Source organism: Dermacentor variabilis, unplaced genomic scaffold (genome assembly GCF_050947875.1).
Source record: "Dermacentor variabilis isolate Ectoservices unplaced genomic scaffold, ASM5094787v1 scaffold_12, whole genome shotgun sequence".
In the NCBI taxonomy this organism is placed as follows: domain Eukaryota; kingdom Metazoa; phylum Arthropoda; class Arachnida; order Ixodida; family Ixodidae; genus Dermacentor; species Dermacentor variabilis.
The window spans coordinates 20283293-20297916 of record NW_027460280.1 but is presented as its reverse complement, the minus strand read 5'-3'; the positions used below and the strand labels follow the sequence as shown (position 1 = coordinate 20297916).

Sequence of the window (14624 nt, the reverse complement as noted above, 5' to 3'; positions counted from 1 at the left end):
CGGAAGGCTGGGCCGGCGGTCGGGAGCACCATGGACTGCCGCTAGGTTTTCCTGTGGCGCTACTGCACTTTTTCACCTTTTCATAAAAACGTCACGTATGGGCACGGCTGTTTGACTCCTAGGTCTCGCGAACCGCTGAGTCAGCAGCTGTGAAGTGATGACTGTACATGTACTGGTGGGTTCTCTAACATTACTGGAGTGCCTTGCAGACATTTAGAATTGCGAGGACATGTAGTTCGCAACATGTCGAAGCAGAGGACGGACTCGCACACTGTTTTGCTCCGGGTTGCTGAAGCAGCTGCTCTGGCTCTCTGGAGGCGTCGTTGTTTGCAGCTCCTAGGGCTGAAGATGTCTGTAGAAAGTTGAAGCGTAAACTCCGGAGGGATGAGAAGCCTATGACGCAGTTGTCAGTGGTGGGCGAGTACCATTTCGAGCCAAGATGCATTCTGCGCGAATATATCTTGCCAGGTATATTCTGCAGACATATTGCCAGATATATTCGAGAAGAAAGGAGGTTTACCGAGTGGCCCAATTTTTGTTAATCGTATCATAAAAAGCCAACAAACAAAGACAACATAGAGTAAATTATTGTACTTACTAATTAAATTAAAGAAATGATAAATTAATGGCTATGAAAGTGGGTTAAGAAAAAAAACTTGCTGCAGGCGGGGAACTATCCCACATTTTCGCATTGTGCGTTCGATGCTCTAACCAATTGAGCTACTGTGTGTACTACGAAGATGTAGGAGCGTTCCCCACCTATGGCAATGATAAATTAATGGCAATGAAAGTGGCTGAAAAAACAACTTGCTGCAAGCGGGGAACTATCCCATGTCTTCACATTGCGCGTTCGATGCTTTAACCAATTGAGCTACCATGTGTAATACGAAGGCGTAGGATCGTTCCCCACCTGTGGCAGGATGTTTTTTTTTTTCATCCACTTTCATTGCCATTAATTTTATCATTTCTCTAATTCACTTAGTAATTAAAAGTAATTTCCCCTATGGAGTCCTTGGTGTCTTCGTTTGTTGGCTTCTTATGATATGACAGCTGTATTGGAGCAAGATATATTCTGCGCAAACCTACTGAAGACAGGCTGCAAAGAGTGCTTGAAAGTTCTTCTAATGCAAAAGAATTCGGCTGAAAATCTGAACGTAGCACGGTTAACATGCATGGACATTGGTGGCCTGCTTTACCCTTCTAGCCTGTTATTTCAGTTTGCTGGAGGTGCACTCTGCCAGCATGCTGGACATCCTAAGCCAAGTTAAGGGGAAGCAGAAAAATCAGCTTGGTTGTCCTGACCATTCTTAGGGCATTGCAGATGAAGTCAGTTTTTTTTTTTTTTTTTTTCATAACCACTCGTGAAGCAGCCAAACACTTGAAGTTTAGTAGGATTTGAGTTGAGCTCGTGTCAGTCCAATGTGTAATTGGTGCTGCAAATCTTCGTAATGCTTTTGAAAATCTGTTAAATGAGTGAAATAAAGAGATGTCCTTGTGGTCATGGTCAATGTAAAGCACTGTATCCCGTACCGTAACTTCCTATATAGTAAGCCTGCATCACAACTTTATAGAACTCACATCAAACTTGTGTGCCTATAATAAGCAATTGATAGCGATCGCTGTGTAGCGAAGGTTCTGTGCGCGGTGGAAATTATGAAGGAAATTTACATACTGGTTGGCAATTTATATAATACAAACAGCTAAGCCACGCAGTGACTCCAGTGACTATTTTATCTTTGCATTAACCATAAAACAAACGCGCATGAGAACTGCAGCTGAAGCTACTAAAGGAACCCTACAATGTGGCTAAAGTTGCTAGAAAAGGTAGCAGTGGTGCCATCTTGCAGCATCCGTGGGCAACGCGGGTGCCAGAGTCTGGCCGGTCGCAGCACTAGAGTATTTTCTAGTTCACTATAGCCGGAACCGCTGTGAAAGAAACCATGTCCGCTATCGACGCGGTTATGGATGGTGATCTCACAGTTCTGAAGGACGCGGCCAACGCATGTGTCGATTCAAAACGAACCTGCTGTTTCCCGCAACCACTGTAGACGTAGACGAAACCATAGTGGCTATCAACGCGATCATAGATGGTGACTACGCAGTTATGAAGGCACGGGGTCAATGGGGTGTTATGCAGGGCAGTAAATGCAAGAATAAAGGCTTCAGGCACAAATAGGCACGAAGGGTTCCGGCATTGCTGACATTCACGTACGATTTCCGCCGGTGACTTTGGCAATGCGAACTCCGCCGCTTCGTTTCAGTTGGACGCTAGCACCGTTTTTGCTCTTTTGCGGTGCTCTGCTCTTGCCAAGCTCCGAGAGGTTTTCGAATGAATTGATGTGTGTCTAAAGACGCCAAATGAACGAGAGTTTGATTGCATTAAATAGTTCATCTGCTTGCCAAGACCAAAGGATGAGTCCGAAAACGAAGGTTGAATTAACAAGGTGTGGCTGTACATGAAGAGCACTGCTGGTGCAAAAGGGTCGTTTGCTTTCGAAAACATAGTGTCTTGGCTAAGAACAACGCCTTGACTTCTATATGACCAATGCAGTTGGGCTGGAAGCCACAAAAGCATGTAGTTATACAAATACATGCAAACTGCTACGCGAGTGGTCGCTCTGGGCACTTTGCGTGTATTCCTGGGCTTCTTTCACGCTCGGAAAAACACTTCTATGTAGCATGTATTGACAACACAAAGCTGTATCAGGAGTTTTTCATATGGCTCTACAATTTTCTCATTGACACTTTTCATCTAATTATAATATTTGAGACGTTGGTTAATTAACACTAAGTATCTAATTAGGCAGAATGAAAGAAAGAATGATCTGAGTATCTCCAAGCGATGGCAAAAAACGTTGCCTTGGTTCTTTTTACCTACGTGCCATTCGCATATCTTTAATGTTTGGCTCAAGCTACGTGGGACACCCTGTATATAGCACCATACGCTAAGTTGCCATATATACTGTGACCAAGTGCAATAAAACATCAGTTAGTAGCACTGTGTCCTGTGTGCCTACTCTTGTGTTGTGCATTTCTTTGCACTAAAAACTATTGACATGCAGTACCAACTAGCCCACCATTCTGTGTTGTTCAATCACATAGCTTTATTGTAGAAATAATTCAGCTCTTCAAGAAAATGTTACTGCATGAGCATCGACTTGATAAACAAAATACAGTTCACTCTTGTTACAACGAACCCTAATAATCCGACAAAAAAACGGCCGTTTTATCTGAAGTCGTAATATCCGAAACACCTCACGTCCGAAACTTTTGTCGCGATATCTATCCACTTCATTTTAAAGAGTGAGTGAAGAACATCCAAAGTAAAAAACACAAAATATTGTAGAAGTTTTGCCCGAAAGGTGAAGTGTCAATTGCAATAGCAAATTAAGCAAGATAAGCGCGGCAGCAGCAGCGAGCAAATTGACCTTTGTACTGTCTCTCATTTCAATGCAAACTAAACGTTAGATTCGAAAGAGTAGAGCCCCCCCCCCCCCCCCCCCCTCAGACATTCAAGTACTTGTCAGATGACGAAAGCACTCCTGAGTTAAATTTTCACTAGTACTCAACCACTCTGTGGTATTGACCGAAGGTGGAAGTCAGCCTCCAGCCGTCTTGAAGTAAAAAGCCGTTTATTCAACGTATACAACCATAATATATAATGAAGAACAGAAGCGCTCCCTGGGGAAAAAAACTCAAATGAATAACGAAACTAAATACAACATACTCCCTCCCTTATTTTTAGTGATTAGTTGTTAGTAAGTATTAGTAAGGAAAGCCCCAAAGCACACACACTGTACTTATTTACACGTATTTACAAACTATGTACACAACGTCATACCGCCACCTAGTTGGTCTGATAGTCTTGGAGCCATGCCGGTGGCCGGCGCTCTTGGGTCGGCTGCTTTGGACGTCGCACTGGCGACGATGGCGACGGGCTTGTAGACTGCTGTTGCAATATACCAGGAGACCGCGCCTGCGTCCTGAAAGAAGGCGGCTGTAGCACGGCAGACTGCAGCACATAGGGAGACAGCGGCTGCGGCGTGGCAGGCTGCAGCACATAAGGAGACTGCGGCGTGGCACGTCCCAGCACATCAGGAGACCGCGGCTGCGGCGTGGCAGGCTGGCCTGTTTCCCAGATGCCCCTCTCCGGAACCCTGGAAAGCTTGGAGGCATTCCACCTACGGCCGTCTCCAAGTCGGAAAGAGGCTGGTCCCCTGCTCTCCATCACTTTAGTTGGTGAAGAAAAGGCGCAGTCTCCCTTGAAACGAACTTTCGATGCGGACAAAATCGCCTACGGCTATCTTCGTCTTCTTGGTGGCTCTCCTTTTGTCCGTGTAATGCTTGCTGCTCTGTTGTTGACACCGAACCCTTTGACGAAGTCGCGCCAACTCCTTGGCTGGGTGTTCCGCAAATGCTGCTGCTGCGAAACCCACGACATCCAGCCTGGTTCGGGGCATTCTACCATGCAGAAGAACTGTTCGGGCGACCCCGGTGGTGGCGTGCGGAGTACAGCGGTAAATGGCAAGGTATTCTGTGACAGCTTGCCGGAGTGGTCGTCTTTCGAGGAGTAAGACTTGAATGAAATTTCTCAATGTACGATTGAAACGTTCTATTTGCCCATTGGCTTGGAGGTAGTACACCGAAGAATGTGAAAGACTGGTGCCTTTGTTTTGCAGGAAAGTGATGAATTCACGCGAAGTGAACTGAGGTCCATTGTCACAAACGATCTCTTCTGGGTAGTTTTCATGGGCAAAAACACTTGTTAAAAGTCTTTCACGGTGCTCGTGGTCACTTCGCTGCAAAAATATACTTCTGGCCATTTAGAATGGCAGTCAACAAGCGTTACAGCAAATCTGTTGTTGTGAGCTGCATACTCCAAAGGACCAACAATGTCTAGGCCAAGCTTTTGCCACGGTCGCTCAGGCCATTCAACAGGTTGCAACGGTGCTGGTGATGTTTTGGCGGACTTATCTTACTCCAGGCAGATATGGCAGTTTTTTACTGCCGTTTCCACTTACTTACTCATTCGTGGCCACCAGAACCGCTCACGCAGTCGCGCCTTCGTGCGCGTGATACCCGGATGTGTCTCGTGCACGATGCCGATGATCTGAGCCGTGAGGGAGGACGGAACAACGAGGCGCTCTCCACGCAGTAGCAGGTTATCGACAACAGAAGGTTCTTCCCAAATGGCGTAGAATGGTTTCGCCTCTTCTGGTATGGACTTCTTTGGTTGCCAGGAACTCGGCACGAATGACTTGATGGTTTCTAGGCAACTGTCGTCGAGGGCGGCCTGCCTGAACTTCTCCTTTGTCACGCAGACTGGCTCAATGAACGAGACAATTTCTTCCTCTGAGGAAGAAACTGAGGTCCATTGTCACAAACGATTTCTTCTGGGTAGCCTTCACAGGCAAAAACACTTGTTAAAAGGTCTTTCACGGTGCTCGTGGACACTTCGCTGCAAAAATATACCTCTGGCCATTTAGAATGCTAATTCATTGGGCTTTGCCCGCGTGGGTTCGGATCCCATCCTCGTCGCCTATGTGGTATTGACCAAACGTGGAAGTCAGGCTCCAGCCATCCCGAAGTAAAAAGCCGTTTATTGAACGTATACAACCATAATATATAATGAAGAACAGAAGCGCCCCCTGGGGAAAAAGAACTCGAATGAATAACGAAACTAAATACAACACACTCATTCCAAAAAACATCCTTGTATTATGAGATGAACTAACATGCTACTTGCCTAGTTTTTCATTTTTGGAAAAAAGAACTTGTTCAAATTACCCTTGACAACGACGTGGACAATCGAAAAGTTTCGTTTTCGCTCGCACTGCCCATGCTTTCGCATTTCAATAGTTTCGTTATCACGTAGTGCTGCACTGGTTTTGCTGGCTCGCGAAACTCGCACAAACTGCAAGTAGCCGAGTATTCAACTTCCGTGTGATCTCCCGGTCTACGCCACTGGACTAAAAAGCAGCTGCAGCGGCGATTCCACTGCTCTGTCTTCGCTTCGTACCGCTATCTGTCGGGCGGCGTTTTACTCACCGACGGCAGCAAAGGGTGGTGAGCGTATGCAGCGTCGCCACTCCCCTGGCTGGGTGGTGGGAGATTTGAATTTCAAAAAAGGTATTAGGACCTTACAGATGCAATTTTCTCATAAATTGAGTCTTTTAATGGCACGAAACAAGCGTTGTGAGGTTTCTGGAACGGTCTTTAAACAGCCCACGTCGACTTAGTATTTGCCTTTAGTGTCCCTTTAAGTGTAAAATTCAGCTTATTTGAATGAGTAGGCTAAGCCCAATTACAAAACACCATTTTGAGGCGTTTGATGCTTTTTCTTCGAAGGCTTGAAGAAGGGGAAGAAGGTACAGCCGAGGGGACAGAAGCCCAGAATGGTGCCACGGAGACCAAGACAGAGGAGCCTGTAACGACAGCACTGCGAGCACAGGGTAAGGAGTCGGCTATGGAGGCAGAACTGCGAGCAGCCAAGGAACGAGCCGCTATTCCTCTGGATGTGCGCATGCAACGCTTCCGAGACATGCTGGTTGAAAAGGAGGTAGGTTACATTTTGTACTAGTTGCTGAAGCTGTACATCATCTAGCCTTTCTTTGTCTGCACTTGCTAAACTAACTGGACAGTTGATGATAATCTTAAGTTAAAGGGCACCTCACCCAGCCTCATTGCAAATTTCAGTTATACACTGGAAGCTGTAAAGTGGCAAGAGGCAGGCACAGAAATCATTTTTTTTCAAATTGGTTCATTATTGGAGGAGATTGAAGAAATTAACTGTCCTGTTATCATGCCGCCAAGAGGCTTGAGTCACTGCCACCAAAGGCACACTCTTCCTCTGCCTCTAGTAGTGTTCCCAAGTGGTGTACCTTTCCTGCCTTCTTCCATACCCGATCCGAGGGATGTACCGTGATGTAAGCCCCGTCTCCTTTCTTGCAGTGTTGCACCTTGTGTATTGATTGATTGGCCATGATGAGCGACGAGACATGCGTGGCAAAGAGGAATGCGTGCATGTGACTGTGGCTCTCTGCCTTGTAGCTGCAGAGAGATTGAAGAAGCCGGCATTCCCCTTTGAAATTTGAGCCATTTTCATGACACACAGCGCCAAAATACTTTGCAGACACGATTGTCTGCATGTCATGTATATGCTATCTATGCTTGTTTGTTAAGATTGGCGAAACCTGGTGAAGGGCCCTTTAAAGCCCAAGCTGCAAAGCTCACCTAGTTGGGCACACCTGAATGTGAATCTGGAAAGAGCATTTTGCAGTAGTGAAGTACAATTGTTAGCTTCTGAAAGAAGCTCAATTTTTAGGTTGTCAAGTGCCTGTGATTATGGGTGCAGGTGTCTGCATTCTCAACTTGGGAGAAGGAGCTGCACAAGATCGTATTCGACAGCCGGTACTTGCTGTTGACATCTAAGGAGCGCAAACAGGTATTTGAAAAGTACGTGAAGGAGCGTGCAGAGGAGGAACGACGGGAGAAGCGGAACAAGATGCGTGAACGCAAAGACCAGTTCCAGCAGCTGCTTGAGACAGCTGGCCTCAACAGCAAGTGAGTGGCTAGCCCTAATTTATAATGGAACTGACTGTGTGAATATACACTGCAGGTTGCTTTTGATAGCTAGTAGGCAACAGCAGCTGGTCTGATAGAAGACTTTGTGTTCATTCTTAAATGACAGAGTAGTTTGTCTTGTCACATAGGAGAAAAAGCAGCTAACAGAGGAGACTACATATGGCAGGCACATGACTCCTTGATGCCAATGGCCATAGTTTAAAAAGAATTTCAATGGTTATTTCTGGTTTGTACAACTGACCAAGAAGAGCAACTTATTATTTGGCATGAGACCAGCCTATAGGTTGCCAATTAGTTGGGCCAATTGTCTGCTAATAAAACATGCGGACTGCAGTGAACTGATCATATACTGCACTCTTGCACTGTATAATACAGTGCATGAAACATTCAGAATGTTGCTATAACACGTGAAAGAAGTGCTAATTTATTCACCAGGGACTGACACTCACTCACAAAGTCTATGTTTCGGCACTTAGTAATTTTTTGTGAGTGTTCGGCTGGCATTCTGCTTACTATGTTGGCATTAATGTGGCATGACTCAACTACTGCAGGATTATCTGCTAATTTAATGGCACTGGTTACCAAAAAGAAAATTATGTTTTTCTGTACAAATAAGTTAAAGTAGCCAGTTAATGCGCACTCTACTTGTATGCATGTACACCCGCATTAACAGTAGAGACGTAGCATATAAAAGGACACTAAAGGCAAATATGTCGATGCGGACTTTTCAAATACCATTCCAGAAACCGCGCAGTGCATGTTTCGTGAAAAAAAAAAAAAAAGCTTAGTTTAAGAGAAAATCAAATCTTAAGGGCTCTAGCGCCTCTAGCGCAATTCAAATCGCCCGCCCAAAGCAAGGAGTTCTGCCATTGCATATGTCATTACCGCCCTTTACAGCCGTCAGTGAGTAAAATGCCACCTAGGTTTTCTTTCTTTCTTTCTTTTCTTCTTTCTTTTTTTTTTTTATCTCCTTGACAAAACAATAGCATGGTCAGCAGGGCCGAGAAACGATGCAGCTGACAGCATCCCACGTCATCACATGAACAGGGAATTTTCTGCTGCTTGCATAAATTTCGCTTGTTGCTGGAAGTCCGCACAGGCAGCCTACCCATTCACACACTATTGCATAACAATCTGACAACTACCACTGTGCCTGCGTGGATTCGAATTCGCGCTTGCTACTTGCTCTACCCCTTGACAGCAAGAAATAAATGGTATAATTAACCTTCGCTTTGTCTCATCGCACAGTAGTACAAAGCATCTGAGATGCATAGTGCGCATACTACAGTCTTGGAGGCCATTGAGTCGCAAAAGTGTTTTGATTCCTAACTGTCAGGTGGCGCAACATCATTTACCGCTGGCAGTGTAGTGTGCACATTTGCTGAGAATGTTGTCTACACATTTGAACTAGTTCTAGTACTCTATTTAATATGTTGACCTTGCAGCACTATTGAGATTTTTTTACAGTCGTACGATTGTATTGATTCAAACAATATTGAAAGTTTTCTGTTACTATTTTTTTTCTCTTAATGTTGCTCCTTTGTGTATTGTAGTGCCCCAGCAAGACTCAAAAGTATGACAGGGCCGGCCCATCTATCGTGTCACTTGTCAGTTTAATATTTTGTGCATGAGGTTGGTTGCCTCTTTATTATGAGCTTTGCAAGCCAAGGAAACAAGCGAAGCACTATGCAATACAGAAACTGCCAAAACATGATTGTGGGAGGTGTGGAGTCAAGGGGAAACAATCTTTTGGCCACATGCCACTTAGTTGTCAAAGGTCATTGAGTTCTTTTTTCTAAGAATCAAATAGAAGTAAACAAATAGCATTGGTGGAGTCTGAAATAATGTCCTACGTTTAACTCAGTTTCTCGATTGGTAAAGCTTTTTTCTTGATAATATTGATGCCTTAGACTTTCTTGACCTTTAATCTATCCCTTTCGTTTGATTTATATTCACCTTTAGTGACCCTGTATGCTCAAAGCTTTCTTTGCATAGTTATGTGCACGACAGTGAAAGCTCCACAATTATTTTTGAGAGCGAAAACTATTTTTAATTTTTTTATTTAAGCAAATATTGACTGCTACCTTCTTTAGAGCTAACATTGCCAAACTAAGCAAATTATAAGAGCTGCTGGCAAAACTCAGTGCTAAGATGTCCTGCGCGTAGCAACTACCATGTCATACACGATACTCATGTATACTAAAACCCCATTAGATCGAAGCTGTGAAAACTGAAAAAAATAAAAGTTGAGATAAGCGAAATCATGAAAATAAAAACCCGCTGGTTGTGCATTGACTACATGGATTCTTTCCAAAATGGCACCGGTAATATGTTTAATCACTTTAGCTTGCCACAACATGGGACATGTCTGTATGTTCTGGCAACAGTGTTCTGACCCTGTGCCATGACAGTGTGCTTGGCACTGAGTCAAGATGATTGATCGTAATGCAAGATTTGAAGCCAGTCATCAGAGGAGTTCATAACCATGTGCAGGACAAGGGTAATTGGAGATCGCAGGGAGAGGCTTTCGTCCTGCCGTGGACATAAAGTGTAGCGATGATGATGATGATGATGATGATGATGATGATGATGATGATGTGGACATCGAAAAAGTTGATGCTGGTAACTTCTGCGACGTAATGAACTCCAGACAATTAGGGGTAAATGGAATGGGGAAAATACTGAAATCATTCATTGTGAATTACCGTTTTTACTTGAAAAACTTCCTAGCTCATGCTGAAAATAGGCTTTTTTTGGTGGGGGATTATGTATGTTCAAAGCATTCACTGTCCCTGGCTCTGCCAAGACATGCACTGCAGCCATTATGGTTCATCTTGCAGGGCTCGTGCGGGTCCTTGAAACCCTTGAAAACCCTTGAATTTGAAAAGATCGTTTTCAAAGCCTTGAAAGTCCTGGAATTTTCGGAGATCCTTGAAAATCCTTAAATTTCCTAAATTTTTATTTTTTAATAAACTTCCTATGATTGTATTCGAGAAAATTTCAACCCTCCTGAATTCCCGCTGCGACATTGTTAAATAAACGGGAATTCTCAGGCATTACGAATTGTCTGGTAAAACTCAGGGAAAACTCAGGGAATTTGTGCTTCAATCAGGGAAAATTGGCTGTAATATTATTGAAAGGGAACGAAAGTCGCGACCTACTGCTGGGTCGAATAAAAGAGAGAACTCATTACGAATTGTCTTTGACGCCGTGTCGTTGGCTGGATGAGTTGCCTGTGTACAGTCAACAACCGATTTTCCGAACGCCCGATTTTTGTGAAATGCTCAATAGCGCGGATGGCTTTGAGGCTCCACGACGCGTCACATAGAGTCCATGTATAAGAACATCTGTAATTTCAGACGCAAGAACCCTTCGCTGTTTGATTTTCCAGAGTTTTTGCCGCTACCGCAGGTCCCAAGGGGCATTAATCAAAGCCATCACCGCCATTTTGATTATCTCGCCACCTCTAATTAACCAGCGCTCTCGCACGCCGATCCACTGGCAGCCGTAGCTACCACCGTGTCAACACTAAGCTTCGCTGCTTCGACGTTCGCTATTAAGGTTCTTGCCGTTCAGTGCCGTGTTTTTCATTGAAAGAATTCGCTGCTGTCAGTAATCGCACCAACTGTTATCCTGCTTCGAAGCTTAGAAAGCATGGCACGTTGCATAATGCTGGTTCCCGAAAGGCAGCTTTGCCTCAGCACAGCTATGTTACGCGGTGAAGCTTAACAAGCGTGGGAAGGGGCAATTGTCACGGGACACAGTACTTATTCCATAATTATACACGCATGTATAATTATGGCCCTGCATGTGGTCCTTGAAAATCCACACACAGGACCTTGAAAGTCCTTAAAAACCCTTGAATTTTTTTCATATACACCAGCATGAACCCTGATCTTGGGGTCAAGCACATGCCAATTAATCAAGTTTGAATTATTCACTGTGGGCCAATTTCAGGAATGAAATAATTTAATGTTATGGCCTATATAAATGTGCGGTTACCAGCCTTCAGTTAGGACTGAATCATTTCAAAAATTGAAATCGCTGGAGTCGAATGAATGAAAGTCTACTGTATTACTGTCCGCTTTTTTGATGCGAGAGCATCAAATAGTTCATTAAGTGAAAAAGCCGGCAGCATTCGTAGAAGCTAAACGACACCTAAATTCCCATTGGCTGTGCGTAAGAAGCGCACCTCAATGAAGCAGAGCAGTGAATCGGAACACCTGCTGCCGTGATAGCAGGCCAGGTGTTGCATGAGGGGAGAGGGTATCGTCGCAACGCCACGTAACCAGTGCGCCTCGACGGAGCAGATACGGCGATGTAACGTCATGAAGCGAGAGTGTTATCATTGGTGAGGTGTTCACGTGATGCATGCATGCTTAGGTGTCCTTGGATTCTTTATTTTATGACTGAGTTTCAAGTAATGACCTGCAGCACCCTCCTAGTTTTTCCGTCTGCGTCACCAACACATTTAACACATCGACAAAAGCATTGGCACCCCCACTTGAGGCACACTAGATGATGTGCCAAATGTGTTTCACATCACGGCTGCTCTTCCTACACTTGCCAACAACATTTCAATGCAGAAATATACATAAGAATACTTCCCTTTCTCTCTCTGCTTGTTCTAAAGGCTCTGGGGCATGATGCAATGTGTGGGGGCTTCCTTAAGACTTGTTTTGCTAAGTTGCAGGTAAAAAGTTTTATTTTTTCTAGGAGGTGTTTTCTGGAAATATTGAAATAGGTTCAGTTGGGAAATTTGTTGTAAATATTCAGGTTTAACTGTACAAGCAGCTTATTTTACATGGGTAGTGTTCATAAACTTAGTCATACAATATAATGCACCATGCCAGAGCTTCTTATATTGAGTTTCGCTGCATTTTCTTTATTAATGTAGTGACCCTGCTGGCTCAGTATGTTTTTGTGGGATATCATGAAAAAGTCAATTGGCCTTTTCCGCAGAGTTTTCAGTGACGTCCTTGAATGTCTCTTCAGTTCAGTGATACAGCACACTTTCCTTTATGCTTGCTGTCTAGGCTCCACTTAGTTAAAATGGTGCAGTGCTAACACTGCTCAGTTATTTGGCTTTGCTAAAGTGTATGCTTCTGTAAGTACCTGTAAGGCAGCAACAAGTCCTTATTGTGGACATTTTACTTACTGTAGTTTCCGTTTTATAAGCCACATCACACCTAGGCCCCGTAATTCGTAAGCATGCTAAAAAAAAAGTTGTTTAATCCCACTTTTTGTGAGAGACACCTGTCTTATGCTGCCAGCACTGTGCAATATGAATGCATCTGATTTGCAATCCCATTGCAAAATCCCATAATTAAGGTGTTTTAGTGTGAATTCAATTCCACTGTGAGCAGTCCCTCCAAAGCCTTCACGGACACACTCAGTGTAAGATGTGTGTGTGTGTGTGCGCGTGTGTGTTTGTGTGTGCAGTCAGACTTCCATATAACGAAGTTGTACTTGCAGCGACAAACTTTGTTAAATCATAAATTTTGTGAATTCAAGGTTTTAAAGTATCAGCACTGAAAATTATTTCACAAATGTGTGGAAAATTTCTGATGGATAGTACCTTGTCAGTAAGCACATATAGCCAATCCACAAGAAGGTCGGGCCATAATGGCATGATTATGAGCATTGGTGCTTGCAGTGCAGATCATGCTGACAGCACTGGATCAGCATGGCTTGTGATGGCTTGAAGATTTGTGTTTTGCATCATGTTGTGCCATAGACCTTGGACGCCATGGCTGACCGCTCTTGATGCCCACAGGTGTCATCAGATGGCACCCACAAATTAAAAACAAAAGTAAAAAGATTCCAATATCAGTCTCTGAAAAGTTGGTTAGCCCGAAAGGAGAAGCATTGATGGCAATAGCAAAGAGCCAACTACACAAAGTAAGGTTCATAGTTTTATTGGCCATGAAACTTGCACTAAACATTCACTTGCTAATTAAATTAACAAACACTGTGTCTTGCATATACAGGCAAATACGAATGGATCTCACTCGGATGACCACAAAAATTTGCTGTCACAACATACATCTGGTGAGCACTGGAAATGGGGAGTGAACGCTTCATGTAGTCTCTTCCTTTGCCATGTCTCCAAAACTTGAGATTACACAGCTTCCAACGCTAGGCCCGTGGGAACAAAGCACGCAATACTAAATGCATTTATCTCAATCTAAAGTTATAGATTAATTCTTGAGAATGTCTAAGGCATCAATATTATTGCGAATAGAGCTTTATTAATAGAGAAATTCAGGTAAATGCAAGCCACTATTTGAGACTCACATGTGACTTTCAGGTACTAGCATGATGATGTAGGCACTCTTCATTATAATTCTGTCACTAATATGAGATCATTGCATTGCATTATAAGATAGAAGAATATACTACCTGTCGAGTCCTACTTAATTTTTAGGAAAAAGAGCCCATTCGCAATGACGAGGGCAGTCGAAAGGTTTTGTTTTCACTCGACTTTGTGCCGCCCGCACTTTCGTATTTGAGTAGTTTGGTTATTGTGTAATGCTGCGCTGGTTTTGTTGTCTCGCACAAACTGCACAATCTGCAAGGGGGCAAATGGGTGTGCCTCTCCTGCTTCGACAGCATTTTTGTCTTGGCAGTTTCTGCCTTGGCTGTGATTTTAATAGCGTTTTGCCAGATTTACCAGCCATACAGGCTCCAAGTACATGTTTGGAATGGTTGAAAACTTCATTAAATCGAAGTCGTGTCATGGAATTACTTCGTTAAATTGTGGGAAAAAGAAATTCGTGGTTTTCAGTGGAACCAAGATAGGGAACTGAAGATGGTTTGTTCCACCACGGATTTTGTTAAATTGAGGTTCACTATAATAAGGCTTCATTTTATTATTGCGATACCAATTATATTGACTCTCCAGGATAATATCTGCCGTCGGTGTCGCCGTGTGCTGTAGGTGCGAGTGAAAGCATGTAAGGGGGAGCCAGGGATGGTGGCTTGATCTCACATATGCAAGGGAAAAATGCGAGGAGGAAGCGTGCCGTTTTCCACTGTGT

At 43.9% G+C, this 14624-nt stretch overlaps 1 protein-coding gene across 3 annotated transcripts in view; it reads left to right on the top strand.

Moving 5' to 3' along the window:
- LOC142566372 (transcription elongation regulator 1) overlaps nucleotides 1-14624 on the top strand; it is a 332559-nt gene that overhangs the window by 224986 nt on the left and 92949 nt on the right. For all 3 annotated transcript variants that reach the window (XM_075677319.1, XM_075677318.1, XM_075677320.1), the window contains exons 11-12: nucleotides 6349-6559; nucleotides 7355-7563. In XM_075677319.1, the coding sequence (XP_075533434.1) occupies nucleotides 6349-6559; nucleotides 7355-7563 (420 nt within the window). The remainder of the gene's footprint in view (nucleotides 1-6348; nucleotides 6560-7354; nucleotides 7564-14624) is intronic.